Source organism: Somniosus microcephalus, chromosome 10 (genome assembly GCF_052327205.1).
Source record: "Somniosus microcephalus isolate GS21.2 chromosome 10, FLI_Smic_1.0, whole genome shotgun sequence".
NCBI classification, from domain to species: domain Eukaryota; kingdom Metazoa; phylum Chordata; class Chondrichthyes; order Squaliformes; family Somniosidae; genus Somniosus; species Somniosus microcephalus.
In genome coordinates, this window is record NC_140996.1 from 5,430,292 (window position 1) to 5,444,536 (window position 14,245).

Consider the following 14,245-nt stretch of genomic DNA (forward strand, 5'->3'; position numbering starts at 1 on the left):
GGAGGTCTATGCGATTTTTCGCTGTGGCCCGTCGGAACAGTCGATCGACGAGTCGAGCGTCATATCCCGTTCTTACAAGGGCGTCTTTCAGTGTCTGTAGGTGTCCATCGCGTTCCTCCTCGTCTGAGCAGATCCTGTGTATTCGCAGGGCTTGTCCACAGGGGATGACTTCTTTAACGTGGTTAGGGTGGAAGCTGGAGAAGTGAAGCATCGTGAGGTTGTCCGTGGGCTTGCGGTAGAGTGAAGTGCTGAGGTGTCCGTCTTTGATGGAGATTCGTGTGTCCAGGAATGAGATTGATTCTGAGGAGTAGTCTGTTTTTTTGTTTTTCATACAGACCCCAGCATCTGCAATATTTGACCCCTTGTGACCCCACCTCATTGTTCTTTGATGTAATGTTTCCCTGACTGACCTGTTTGGACACCATTCACACCTTTGACTGCTGTGATTATCTCTCTGCCGAGGTGTGATTAATGGCAGTTGGAAAGGTTACCTGTAAACATCTGACATGATTCTCTGACTATATAAGCTGTGTCTTTATGCATTTCTCCACTTCACCTGAAGAAGGAGCAGCGCTCCGAAAGCTTGTGATTTCAAATAAAGCTGTTGGACTATAACCTGGTGTGTGACTTTTTACAGTATAATCCAAGACAACGGGCAGTGGAACCACAGGTAATGGATCAGGACTTCCAGCCAATAGTCACTACTGGATGGTGTGCTGTGATCTGTTGCATGGCAATCTACTGGATCGCGATCTACTGCACTGTGATCTACTGGGTAATTATCTACTGTGGTGATCCACTGCATGGTGATCTACGGAGGGGGGGGGGGGGAGTCTGTTGTTTAGCGATCTATTGGATCAGGATCCACTGCGTGATCTACTGGATTATGATCCATTGGATCTTGATCTACGATAGAGTCATACAGTTATACAGCACAGAAAGAGGCCCTTCGGCCCATCGTGTTCGCGCTGGCCATCAAGCCCTGTCTATTCTAATTCCATTTTCCAGCACTTGGTCCGTAGCCTTGTATGCTATGGCGTTTCAAGTGCTCATCTAAATGCTCCTTGAATGTTGTGAGGGTTCCTGCCTCTACCACCCTTTCAGGCAGTGAGTTCCAGATTCCAACCACCCTCTGGGTGAAAAAGTTTTTCCTCATTTTCCTCAATGTGGTGATCAGTAGGTTAATCAACATGACAAACCAACCATATTATGAATAGCACGGTTTAAGCATCTTAGTTTTAGAAACATTGTATTGTGACTTTTTGCTAGATGCTCTCGTTATGTGAAGTACACTTCCATACATTTGGACGTACCATACCGTGTTTACAGATGCACGATGATATAACAAAGTACATGTACCGTATTTTATATAAGCTGCATTTGAAAAGCGTTAAGTACATGATCAGTCACTGTGATTGGTGTACGGATTATAGTAGGTTAAGCATCCTCGCGACCCATAGCGACAAAACTTTGATATTCCCGGCCAGGGTTGATCTGCCCCCCGTTTAATCCCGATTCCCAGTTAATTGAACTTTTTTTTTCTCTGGTTAAAATTGATTGTAATTAAAAAGATCTGTAGCCAGTGTCCCCATTACAAACGCCTTGTCACACATCGTTGTATTTCAATATCTCACAAGCCTTCACTACTGAACCACCTTGCTTTCGTATCAACCTCCCGCCCAAAGCGAGATAAAAGCTCACTGGTTAAAGCTACAGCAAACAGACGCCTCAGTTCTTGGAATAAAGAGAGAGAGAGAATGTCTTTGGTGCAGCAAACACTCAAGAGAGAAGGGTAAGTGTCACTTTGCTAATTTTCCCCATTCTGCACAGGGCAGGAGTGAGATCTTATGTCGTTGTGTTTGTAAAGCGCTTCGTCCAGATCAATGAAGTTGTTGTTGATGCGAACCTCCATACAGCCCTGATAGAACGCAGTGACGGGCGTGGAAATGATTGGAACATCTGTGAATAAAGTAATGCACCCAATCATTAGATATTGCAATGTGACATCATTAGGCTAGACATTCGAGAGACAGTGAGTATTAATTACAGATATTTCAGGATTATTCTAAGAGGTAGAATACACCCAATGAGCAGTGTTGGGTCTGATGGACTTTACTCACCTCTCTCTTCATGTGTTCATCATTAGATGTTTACACAGCAATTTATTTACATCTATCCCTTACCCAATCTGGGTTATTGCTCTTTAGGAAAATGGCCTACTGCCTGCAGCAATGCACCCGTGAGTCTGGGAGGGAGACTATCTCCCCTCGAGTGTGCATCAGGAAATCACAGGCACGTTCCCGACCATTAATCGCAACGAGCTGAGCGTCAGACTGGCTGCGTCACGGACGGACGACCCCTGACCCCATGCCGTGCGACGTCCTGCACTCGTGGCATCTAAACCCCTGAAACAGAAAGACTCGAGTCTCTCCGGACCGAGCGCCCCGCGCAGACTTCGCAACTGTTAATTCCGTTAAATGTTGGAAAGGCAGGAGCGCCGTGACTTGGGTGCCAACTGGCAGAGGGAGAACCCAGCCGCAAAGAGACTGGAGCCATCTGGTGGCACGGGCCCGGTTTAAATAGAACCAGGAAGCAAACAGGCATCACCCTGCAGCTCGCCGGATTCGTGCTGGAGCGGTAACGGGGGGCGTTGGGCGTAGCTGACGTTACCCGGGGGGTATTTGTTTTCTAACAGAGTGTCAAAGGAGGAAAGTGCGATACTTGCAGGAGGCCCGGGCAATGTGCAAGATTTTGAATACATTACTTGCCAATCTCCGGTGGCATTGCTCATGAAGCTGGCCGAGAAACGCAACAGCATCACATAGTGGTGGGAGGTTTCCAATTACAGCGTGACAGGCAAAATGTTGACATAGGATTTTCACCATTGTAAATGTTGACATAAAAGTGTCAGTCACAAGATCATGACACAGGAGTTAAAGGTGATGTGGACAGGCAGCGAGCTCCATGCACAGGGCTCTGAATCTATTACAGGTGTACAAAATCATTTTACCTGGAAGTCCGCCTAAATAGGTCCGTACCGAGCTGCACATATATCGGTCTAGTGTGGTGAGACGCTCAGCTAGTTGTGACCTTCCCAAAGGGCTGCTGCCAATCACTCCAGAGGACGCTAAGACAATGCGACTTTTAGTTGCAATGAGCTGTATGGATAACCTGTCTCCGGCACACAGGGGTAGTCCTTCCAGTCTGTAAACGATCACATTCTCGATAGCTAGGACGATGCCCTAATGAAACACAACAACAACTTGCATTCATACAGCGCCTTTTAACGTAGTAAAACATCCCAAGGTGCTTCACAGGAGCGATTATCAGACATAATTTGACACCGAGCCACATAAGGAGATATTAGGATAGGTAGTCACAGAGTTCGGTTTTAAGGAACCTCTTAGGAGGAGAGAGAGGTGGAGAGGTTTAGGGAGGGAATTCCAGAGCTGGGGGCCCAGGCAGCTGAAGGCACAGCCGCCAATGGTGGAGCGATGAAAATCAGGGATGGTCAAGAGGCCAGAATTGGAGGAGCGCAGAGATCTCGGAGGGTTGTACGGCTGGAGGAGATTACAGAGATAGGGAGGGGCAAGGCCACGGAGGGATTTGAACACAAGGATAAGAATTTCAAAAATCAATGCATTGCCGGACTGGGAGCCAATATAGGTCACCAAGCACAGGGGGTGATGGGTGAACGGGACTTGGTGTGAGTTAGGACAGGGGGTGATGGGTGAACGGGACTTGGTGCGAGTTAGGACAGGGGGTGATGGGTGAACGGGACTTGGTGTGAGTTAGGACAGGGGGTGATGGGTGAACGGGACTCGGTGCGAGTTAGGACAGGGAGTGATGGGTGAACGGGACTTGGTGTGAGTTAGGACAGGGGGGTGATGGGTGAACGGGACTTGGTGTGAGTTAGGACAGGGGGTGATGGGTGAACGGGACTTGGTGTGAGTTAGGACAGGGGGTGATGGGTGAACGGGACTTGGTGCGAGTTAGGACAGGGGGTGATGGGTGAACGGGACTTGGTGTGAGTTAGGACAGGGGGTGATGGGTGAACGGGACTCGGTGCGAGTTAGGACAGGGGGTGATGGGTGAACGGGACTTGGTGTGAGTTAGGACAGGGGGTGATGGGTGAACGGGACTTGGTGCGAGTTAGGACAGGGGGTGATGGGTGAACGGGACTCGGTGCGAGTTAGGACAGGGGGTGATGGGTGAACGGGACTCGGTGTGAGTTAGGACACGGGGGTGATGGGTGAACGGGACTCGGTGCGAGTTAGGACAGGGGCTGATGGGTGAACGGGACTCGGTGTGAGTTAGGACACGGGGTGATGGGTGAATGGGACTCGGTGCGAGTTAGGACAGGGGGTGATGGGTGAACGGGACTCGGTGTGAGTTAGGACAGGGGGTGATGGGTGAACGGGACTCGGTGTGAGTTAGGACAGGGGGTGATGGGTGAACGGGACTCGGTGTGAGTTAGGACGGGGTGATGGGTGAACGGGACTCGGTGTGAGTTAGGACAGGGGGTGATGGGTGAACGGGACTCGGTGTGAGTTAGGACAGGGGGTGATGGGTGAACGGGACTCGGTGTGAGTTAGGACAGGGGGTGATGGGTGAACGGGACTCGGTGCGAGTTAGGACAGGGGGTGATGGGTGAACGGGACTCGGTGTGAGTTAGGACAGGGGGTGATGGGTGAACGGGACTCGGTGTGAGTTAGGACAGGGGGTGATGGGTGAACGGGACTTGGTGCGAGTTAGGATGGGGTGATGGGTGAACGGGACTCGGTGTGAGTTAGGACAGGGGGTGATGGGTGAACGGGACTCGGTGTGAGTTAGGACAGGGGGTGATGGGTGAAGGGGACTCGGTGCGAGTTAGGACAGGGGGTGATGGGTGAACGGGACTTGGTGCGAGTTAGGACAGGGGGTGATGGGTGAACGGGACTCGGTGTGAGTTAGGACAGGGGGTGATGGGTGAACGGGACTCGGTGTGAGTTAGGACAGGGGGTGATGGGTGAACGGGACTCGGTGTGAGTTAGGACAGGGGGTGATGGGTGAACGGGACTCGGTGCGAGTTAGGACAGGGGGTGATGGGTGAACGGGACTCGGTGCGAGTTAGGACAGGGGGTGATGGGTGAACGGGACTCGGTGCGAGTTAGGACAGGGGGTGATGGGTGAACGGGACTCGGTGTGAGTTAGGACAGGGGGTGATGGGTGAACGGGACTCGGTGTGAGTTAGGACAGGGGGTGATGGGTGAACGGGACTCGGTGTGAGTTAGGACGGGGTGATGGGTGAACGGGACTCGGTGTGAGTTAGGACAGGGGGTGATGGGTGAACGGGACTCGGTGTGAGTTAGGACAGGGGGTGATGGGTGAACGGGACTCGGTGCGAGTTAGGACAGGGGGTGATGGGTGAACGGGACTCGGTGTGAGTTAGGACAGGGGGTGATGGGTGAACGGGACTCGGTGCGAGTTAGGACAGGGGGTGATGGGTGAACGGGACTCGGTGCGAGTTAGGACAGGGGGTGATGGGTGAACGGGACTCGGTGTGAGTTAGGACAGGGGGTGATGGGTGAACGGGACTCGGTGTGAGTTAGGACAGGGGGTGATGGGTGAACGGGACCTGGTGTGAGTTAGGACAGGGGGTGATGGGGTGAACGGGACTCGGTGCGAGTTAGGACAGGGGGTGATGGGTGAACGGGACTCGGTGTGAGTTAGGACAGGGGGTGATGGGTGAACGGGACTCGGTGTGAGTTAGGACGGGGTGATGGGTGAACGGGACTCGGTGTGAGTTAGGACAGGGGGTGATGGGTGAACGGGACTCGGTGTGAGTTAGGACAGGTGGTGATGAGTGAACAGGAATGGGTGCGAGTTAGGACAGGGGGCAGCAGAGTTTTGGATGAGCTGGTGTTTACAAACTTCGGGCAATAATTACACAGAAACACCACATTTTTCAGGCTCCTCAAAGATTGCTGGATCCCGTTCAGTGCAACGGCAGTGAGCGGATATATGCTGCACTTGTGTGCGACACTGTCCACGGACTGATGTACGAATGGTGGCCTGACCTCACCAGCAGTCGCCCCCCCAACCTGTGCTGTGTTTGTGAACAGTTCAGTTCAGGGGGCGTTACACTACAGGTACAACTCCGGTAATCCGGCACCCTCGGGACCAGACGGTGCCGGACCACTGAAGGTGTCGAAAGTCACTACAAACACCGCCACCACCTGCTCCTCCTCTTCCTGCTGCTGCCCTCCCTGTGCCGCCGCCGACCCCGCCGCCCATGGGCGGCTCGGGCTCGGGCTCCATCGCTCCGCCGAGCTGTCGGTGATGCTGCGCGGTCCAGGCGCTGATCCTGACCCGGCGGCGGTCTCGGGACCCGAGCCGGACCCATCCCAGGGAGGGAATGTGACAGCAGGACCTTCCTCGTGCCGGACCACTGAAGGTGCCGGACCATCGGGTGCCGGATTACCGGTGCACTACCTGTACTGGCAAAAGCTAACGGGTGAAATTAACCAACCGATAATGAATTAACCTCCATAAGGTGAGGCAAAACAGAATGCAGGAACGGGAGGGAGAGGAGGAAGAGCTTGCATTGATATAGCGCCTTAACATTGCCTCGGGACGCCCTACTTTTGAATATCTGTTCACAGCACAGGAGGAGGCCATTCATCCCATCGTGACTATGCAGGCTCTTTGCTAAAGTAATCCTTTTTTTATTCATTCACGGGGTGTGGGCGTCGCTGGCAAGGCCAGCATTTATTGCCCATCCCTAATTGCCCTCGAGAAGGTGGTGGGGAGCGCCTTCTTGAACTGCTGCAGTCCGTGTGCTTAGGTACAACTAGGCCATTTCAGAGGGCAACCACTTTGCTGTGGGTCTGGAGTCACATGTAGGCCAGACCGGGTAAGGACGGCAGATTTCCTTCCCTAAAGGACATTAGTGAACCAGATGGGTTTTTACGACAATCCGATAGTTTCATGGTCACCATCACTAGCTTTTTATTCCAGATTTATTTAATTAACTGAATTTAAATTCCCAGCTGCCGTGGTGGGATTTGAACTTTTTTGGATCATTGGTCCAGGCCTCGGGATTACTCGTCCAGTAACATAACTACGATGCTACCATTCCTGAGTAAATCTAAAACTAATCCCACTGCCCCGCTCTCAGCCAATAGCAATGAAGTGCAGTCTATTTGTAGGAAAACCCAACAACCAACAATTCGACGAATGATCTGTTTTTAGTGGGGTTGGTTGAGGGAAAACATTGGCCATGAAAACTCCCCTGCTCTTCCACAAATAATGCCATGAGATCGTTTAGATCCACGTGATCAGGCAAACGGGGCCTCAGTTTAACATCCCACCTGAAAGACGGCACTTCCAACAGTGCAGAACTTATAAAATTCTGACAGGACTGGACAGGCTAGATGCAGGAAGGATGTTCCCGATGGTCGGGGAGTCCAGAACCAGGGGTCACAGTCTATGGATAAGGGGTAAGCCATTTAGGACTGAGGTGAGGAGGAATTTCTTCACCCAGAGAGTGGTGAACCTGTGGAATTCTCTACCACAGAAGGCAGTTGAGGCCAATTCATTAAATATATTCAAGAAGGAGTTAGATATATTTCTTGAGGCTAAAGGGATCAAGGGGTATGGGGAGAAGGCAGGGACAGGGTACTGAGTTTGGATGATCAGCCATGATCTCATTGAATGGCGGAGCAGGCTCGAGGGGCCGAATGGCCTACTCCTGCTCCTATCTTCTATGTTTCTATGTTTCAGTACTGCACTGAATTGTCAGCGCGGATTATGTGCTCGGGTCGTGGAGTGGGACTCGAACCCACAACCACCTGAAATTGACACCAACTGAGCCAAGCTGACTCCCAGGCCTATACTGAAGTGATGCTTTGGGCATTTAACAGGTGCATCAGACGGTGGTTTGTGGTGAGGTAGATGATGCCAACATCCAATTTTTGACCGAATTCCTGCTTTTCAGCGCCTATTTATTCCTGTGCTTGTCAAGCTGTGAATCCCATTTTGAAGCACTCGTTCCCACTTTGGATGAGTAATACAGGCATCAGGTATTGTCAGGTCAGGACTAGCATGGGTTAGATACAGAGTAAAGTGTCTTCTACACTGCCCCAGTGATGTCCTTTAACACAAACTCAGTAAAGCCCCTCCACGCACCAGTGTGAACAGCTCCATTTGCAAACCAGCCGTCCTTCTGGTTTCTTGGGACTGAGAACGCCAATTTAGTGCCAAACATCAACAAGGATCGTACACTGCCCACATCCCAAATGCTTTGCACACAGGCCCTTACAGACAGAAGGGAGAGCAGGCATCCGTCCCGTCAGTCTGCACTGGATTAAAACTCAGATCCAAGAGAGAGGCAGCGACAGTGAGCTGACTCGCCGCGCTATCAAGCTGCCTCTCCCAAGTTCTTCTTTTGTGCCAGTTTTCTGGTCCTTCCTCCCCTGAACCCCTTTGGCCCTTCCCAGGGTACAGTTCCACAGGTTCCCCATTGCCTGCGACTATTCATGCGTCAGCCTCACTAGCAAAGGAAACGTTTTATGAATCCGTTCTCCCGACATGGACCCTGGCCCACCAGGAATCTGTCACCGAGTCGGGAATTGCTTTGCCCCCACCGATTTTATAAACAATGACCAGAAGCCCATAAATTAGAAGGGTCACCCATCTGGTGAGCTGACCTCCGCTCTCTGACCTCCGCTCTCTGACCTCCGCTCGCTGACCTCCGCTCGCTGACCTCCGCTCGCTGACCTCCGCTCGCTGACCTCCGCTCGCTGACCTCCGCTCGCTGACCTCCGCTCGCTGACCTCCATTCCCCGATTCTATTAATTCATCCCGTTAGTTACCTGTGCAGCAGCGTTCAAATCCATGACAGCCAGGGACAGCGAGACATTGTTGTCACTTATCAAAGCGAATAACACCCCAGTGTCTTTTGAGGGGCGGATTGAGAAGTCCACATTCACCGCCCAGCTCCCGTCATCCCTCGATCTTGTATCTGTGGTTTTAAAAATAGCAGTAACTTTTATTTTTTGGTAATATGCTTCCAACACATATTTTCCAGCAATACTTTTGCAAAGGCGCATTGGGTACAGCAATAAGTCAATTGTTTTATAAAGTGAATCACACACAACCTCTCCAAAAGCAATTTATGAATTCCACTTCGCCGGGTTCCGCTGTGCCTGCTCGGTAATTGCAGACAGTGGTGATATAACCAGGGTGGGTCTGCGAGTCCAGCGTAATCGTTCACCTGGGTTTCCAAAAAACCTTAGAGAAACGTTGCGCTGAAATGTAGTCCCATGGGTCAAGAGTGATATTGCGCGATGGATTGTAAATATGTCTGAAGGTTTGAATGGGGCTGTTTCCTAATAGGGTCCAGTCACTAGTGGGGAGCCGTGGGAGTCAGTACTGCCCCCCTCCTGTTCATCAACCATCTGGAGCAGGGTACGGGCAGTACGGTTATTAAATTTTGCGGTAATGTCAGGACCTTAGAAGAGGTCGATTACAACTGGAATCGGGTAGACTGGGGAAATGGGCCCAAGACTAGCAGATGTCAAGAAAATGAGTGCGAATAGTGACAGAGATAGAAACATTCCCATTGAGCTCAAATTAAATTACAAATGAATTTGTGAATATTAAGGGTTATGCTCATTATTCTGATACTTTTGCTGGTTAGCTTGCAATTACAATCGAGTCTCACTGGTAACCTTTCTCTAAGGGACTGATATCGAGGTCCCAACATCAACCTTCATGCTCCAAGCCCGTCAGCAGCCCACAGACCTGACCTCAAGACTTAACAGCATTCGGCCAAAGTGAAGCGTTTTCTGATGCAGCTGAAGATATGAGAGCGAGTGCCCGCCCTGCCTGAAGAGCAAAGTCTTCAGTCACGTGTAGAGAGGGTATCTGCACCTACCATAAGTGACAGCAAGTGATGCAAAGCCCTCTCCGGGGTAGTAAGACCCACTCTCCAACTCAGAGAAGCACTGTATTCTTTCGTCGTGTTTGATTGTCTCACTTATTATCGTGTCTTCGCCATTCATCCAGTCCCAGCCACGCATGCACGCATCCAATCGGGGGTTAATCTGAAGGAGGCGAATCAGATCTCGGGAATCACAGGCAGGTTCGTTACATGTACAGTTCTCATTCCTGACACGGAATCTCCCGTCACAAACCAACGGGGAATTACACAGGGAGAGAAATCCTGCCAGAGGAGGCCCGACTAAATGGGAATAAGTAAACAAACCCCCATAGGACATGTGACTCCCCCATAGGACATGTGACACCCCCATAGGGCATGTGACACCCCCATAGGACATGTGACTCCCTCATAGGACATGTGACTCCCCCATAGGACATGTGACTCCCCCATAGGACATGTGACTCCCCCATAGGACATGTGACTCCCCCATAGGACATGTGACACCCCCATAGGACATGTGACTCCCTCATAGGACATGTGACACCCCCATAGGACATGTGACTCCCCCATAGGACATGTGACTCCCCCATAGGACATGTGACACCCCCATAGGGCATGTGACTCCCCCATAGGACATGTGACACCCCCATAGGACATGTGACTCCCCCACAGGACATGTGACTCCCCCATAGGACATGTGACTCCCCCATAGGACATGTGACTCCCCCATAGGACATGTGACACCCCCATAGGACATGTGACTCCCCCATAGGACATGTGACACCCCCATAGGGCATGTGACTCCCCCATAGGACATGTGACACCCCCATAGGACATGTGACTCCCCCATAGGACATGTGACACCCCCATAGGACATGTGACTCCCCCATAGGACATGTGACACCCCCATAGGACATGTGACTCCCCCATAGGACATGTGACACCCCCATAGGGCATGTGACTCCCCCATAGGACATGTGACTCCCCCATAGGACATGTGACTCCCCCATAGGACATGTGACTCCCCCATAGGACATGTGACACCCCCATAGGGCATGTGACTCCCCCATAGGACATGTGACTCCCCCATAGGACATGTGACTCCCCCATAGGACATGTGACTCCCCCATAGGACATGTGACACCCCCATAGGACATGTGACTCCCCCATAGGACATGTGACACCCCCATAGGACATGTGAATCCCCATAGGACATGTGACTCCCCCATAGGACATGTGACTCCCCCATAGGACATGTGACTCCCCCATAGGACATGTGACTCCCCCATAGGACATGTGACTCCCCCATAGGACGTGTGACTCCCCCATAGGACATGTGACACCCCCATAGGACATGTGACACCCCACAGGACATGTGACACCCCCATAGGACATGTGAATCCCCATAGGACATGTGACTCCCCCATAGGACATGTGACTCCCCCATAGGACATGTGACTCCCCATAGGACATGTGACTCCCCCATAGGACATGTGACTCCCCATAGGACATGTGACTCCCCCATAGGACATGTGACTCCCCCATAGGACATGTGACACCCCCACAGGACATGTGACTCCCCCATAGGACATGTGACACCCCCATAGGACATGTGAATCCCCATAGGACATGTGACTCCCCCATAGGACATGTGACACCCCCATAGGGCATGTGACTCCCCCATAGGACATGTGACTCCCCCATAGGACATGTGACTCCCCCATAGGACATGTGACTCCCCCATAGGACATGTGACTCCCCCATAGGACATGTGACTCCCCCATAGGACATGTGACACCCCCATAGGGCATGTGACTCCCCCATAGGACATGTGACTCCCCCATAGGACATGTGACTCCCCCATAGGACATGTGACTCCCCCATAGGACATGTGACACCCCCATAGGACATGTGACTCCCCCATAGGACATGTGACACCCCCATAGGACATGTGAATCCCCATAGGACATGTGACTCCCCCATAGGACATGTGACTCCCCCATAGGACATGTGACTCCCCCATAGGACGTGTGACTCCCCCATAGGACATGTGACACCCCCATAGGACATGTGACTCCCCCACAGGACATGTGACACCCCCATAGGACATGTGAATCCCCATAGGACATGTGACTCCCCCATAGGACATGTGACTCCCCCATAGGACATGTGACTCCCCATAGGACATGTGACTCCCCATAGGACATGTGACTCCCCATAGGACATGTGACTCCCCCATAGGACATGTGACTCCCCCATAGGACATGTGACACCCCCACAGGACATGTGACTCCCCCATAGGACATGTGACTCCCCCATAGGACATGTGACTCCCCATAGGACATGTGACTCCCCCATAGGACATGTGAATCCCCATAGGACATGTGACTCCCCCATAGGACATGTGACACCCCCACAGGACATGTGACTCCCCCATAGGACATGTGACTCCCCCATAGGACATGTGACACCCCCACAGGACATGTGACTCCCCATAGGACATGTGACTCCCCCATAGGACATGTGACACCTCCATAGGACATGTGACTCCCCCATAGGACATGTGACTCCCCCATAGGACATGTGACTCCCCATAGGACATGTGACTCCCCCATAGGACATGTGACTCCCCCATAGGACATGTGACACCCCCATAGGACATGTGACTCCCCCATAGGACATGTGACTCCCCCATAGGACATGTGACTCCCCCATAGGACATGTGACTCCCCCATAGGACATGTGACTCCCCCATAGGACATGTGACACCCCCATAGGACATGTGACTCCCCCATAGGACATGTGACTCCCCCATAGGACATGTGACACCCCCATAGGACATGTGACTCCCCCATAGGACATGTGACACCCCCATAGGACATGTGACTCCCCCATAGGACATGTGACTCCCCCATAGGACATGTGACTCCCCCACAGGACATGTGACTCCCCCATAGGACATGTGACACCCCCATAGGACATGTGACTCCCCCATAGGACATGTGACTCCCCCATAGGACATGTGACACCCCCATAGGACATGTGACACCCCCATAGGACATGTGACTCCCCCATAGGACATGTGACTCCCCATAGGACATGTGACACCCCATAGGACATGTGACTCCCCCATAGGACATGTGACACCCCCATAGGACATGTGACTCCCCCATAGGACATGTGACACCCCCATAGGACATGTGACATCCCCATAGGACATGTGACTCCCCCATAGGACATGTGACACCCCCATAGGACATGTGACACCCCCATAGGACATGTGACTCCCCCACAGGACATGTGACTCCCCCATAGGACATGTGACACCCCCATAGGACATGTGACACCCCATAGGACATGTGACTCCCCCATAGGACATGTGACTCCCCCATAGGACATGTGACTCCCCCATAGGACATGTGACTCCCCCATAGGACATGTGACTCCCCCATAGGACATGTGACACCCCCATAGGACATGTGACTCCCCCATAGGACATGTGACACCCCCATAGGACATGTGACACCCCCATAGGACATGTGACACCCCCATAGGACATGTGACTCCCCCATAGGACATGTGACTCCCCCACAGGACATGTGACTCCCCCATAGGACATGTGACACCCCCATAGGACATGTGACTCCCCCATAGGACATGTGACTCCCCCATAGGACATGTGACACCCCATAGGACATGTGACACCCCATAGGACATGTGACTCCCCCATAGGACATGTGACACCCCCCATAGGACATGTGACACCCCCATAGGACATGTGACATCCCCATAGGACATGTGACTCCCCCATAGGACATGTGACACCCCCATAGGACATGTGACACCCCCATAGGACATGTGACACCCCCATAGGACATGTGACATCCCCATAGGACATGTGACACCCCCATAGGACATGTGACACCCCATAGGACATGTGACTCCCCCATAGGACATGTGACTCCCCCATAGGACATGTGACTCCCCCATAGGACATGTGACTCCCCCATAGGACATGTGACTCCCCCATAGGACATGTGACACCCCCATAGGACATGTGACTCCCCCATAGGACATGTGACACCCCCATAGGACATGTGACACCCCCATAGGACATGTGACTCCCCCATAGGACATGTGACTCCCCCATAGGACATGTGACACCCCCATAGGACATGTGACACCCCCATAGGACATGTGACTCCCCCATAGGACATGTGACTCCCCCATAGGACATGTAACTCCCCCATAGGACATGTGACTCCCCCATAGGACATGTGACTCCCCCATAGGACATGTGACACACTCAAATAGGTCACA

At 52.3% G+C, this 14,245-nt stretch overlaps 1 protein-coding gene across 1 annotated transcript in view; it reads right to left on the reverse strand.

Annotated features, from left to right (window-relative positions):
• Window positions 1-1,232: 1,232 nt before the first annotated feature.
• The window catches only part of LOC147111400 (growth arrest-specific protein 6-like), a 73,768-nt gene continuing 60,755 nt past the window's right edge, over window positions 1,233-14,245 (reverse strand). Inside the window, exons 12-15 of the mRNA XM_085998361.1 lie at window positions 9,920-10,088; window positions 8,856-9,004; window positions 3,011-3,242; window positions 1,233-1,959 (exon numbers count right to left, since the gene is read on the reverse strand). Of these exons, the coding sequence (XP_085854487.1) occupies window positions 1,808-1,959; window positions 3,011-3,242; window positions 8,856-9,004; window positions 9,920-10,088 (702 nt within the window). The 3' untranslated portion in view covers window positions 1,233-1,807. The remainder of the gene's footprint in view (window positions 1,960-3,010; window positions 3,243-8,855; window positions 9,005-9,919; window positions 10,089-14,245) is intronic.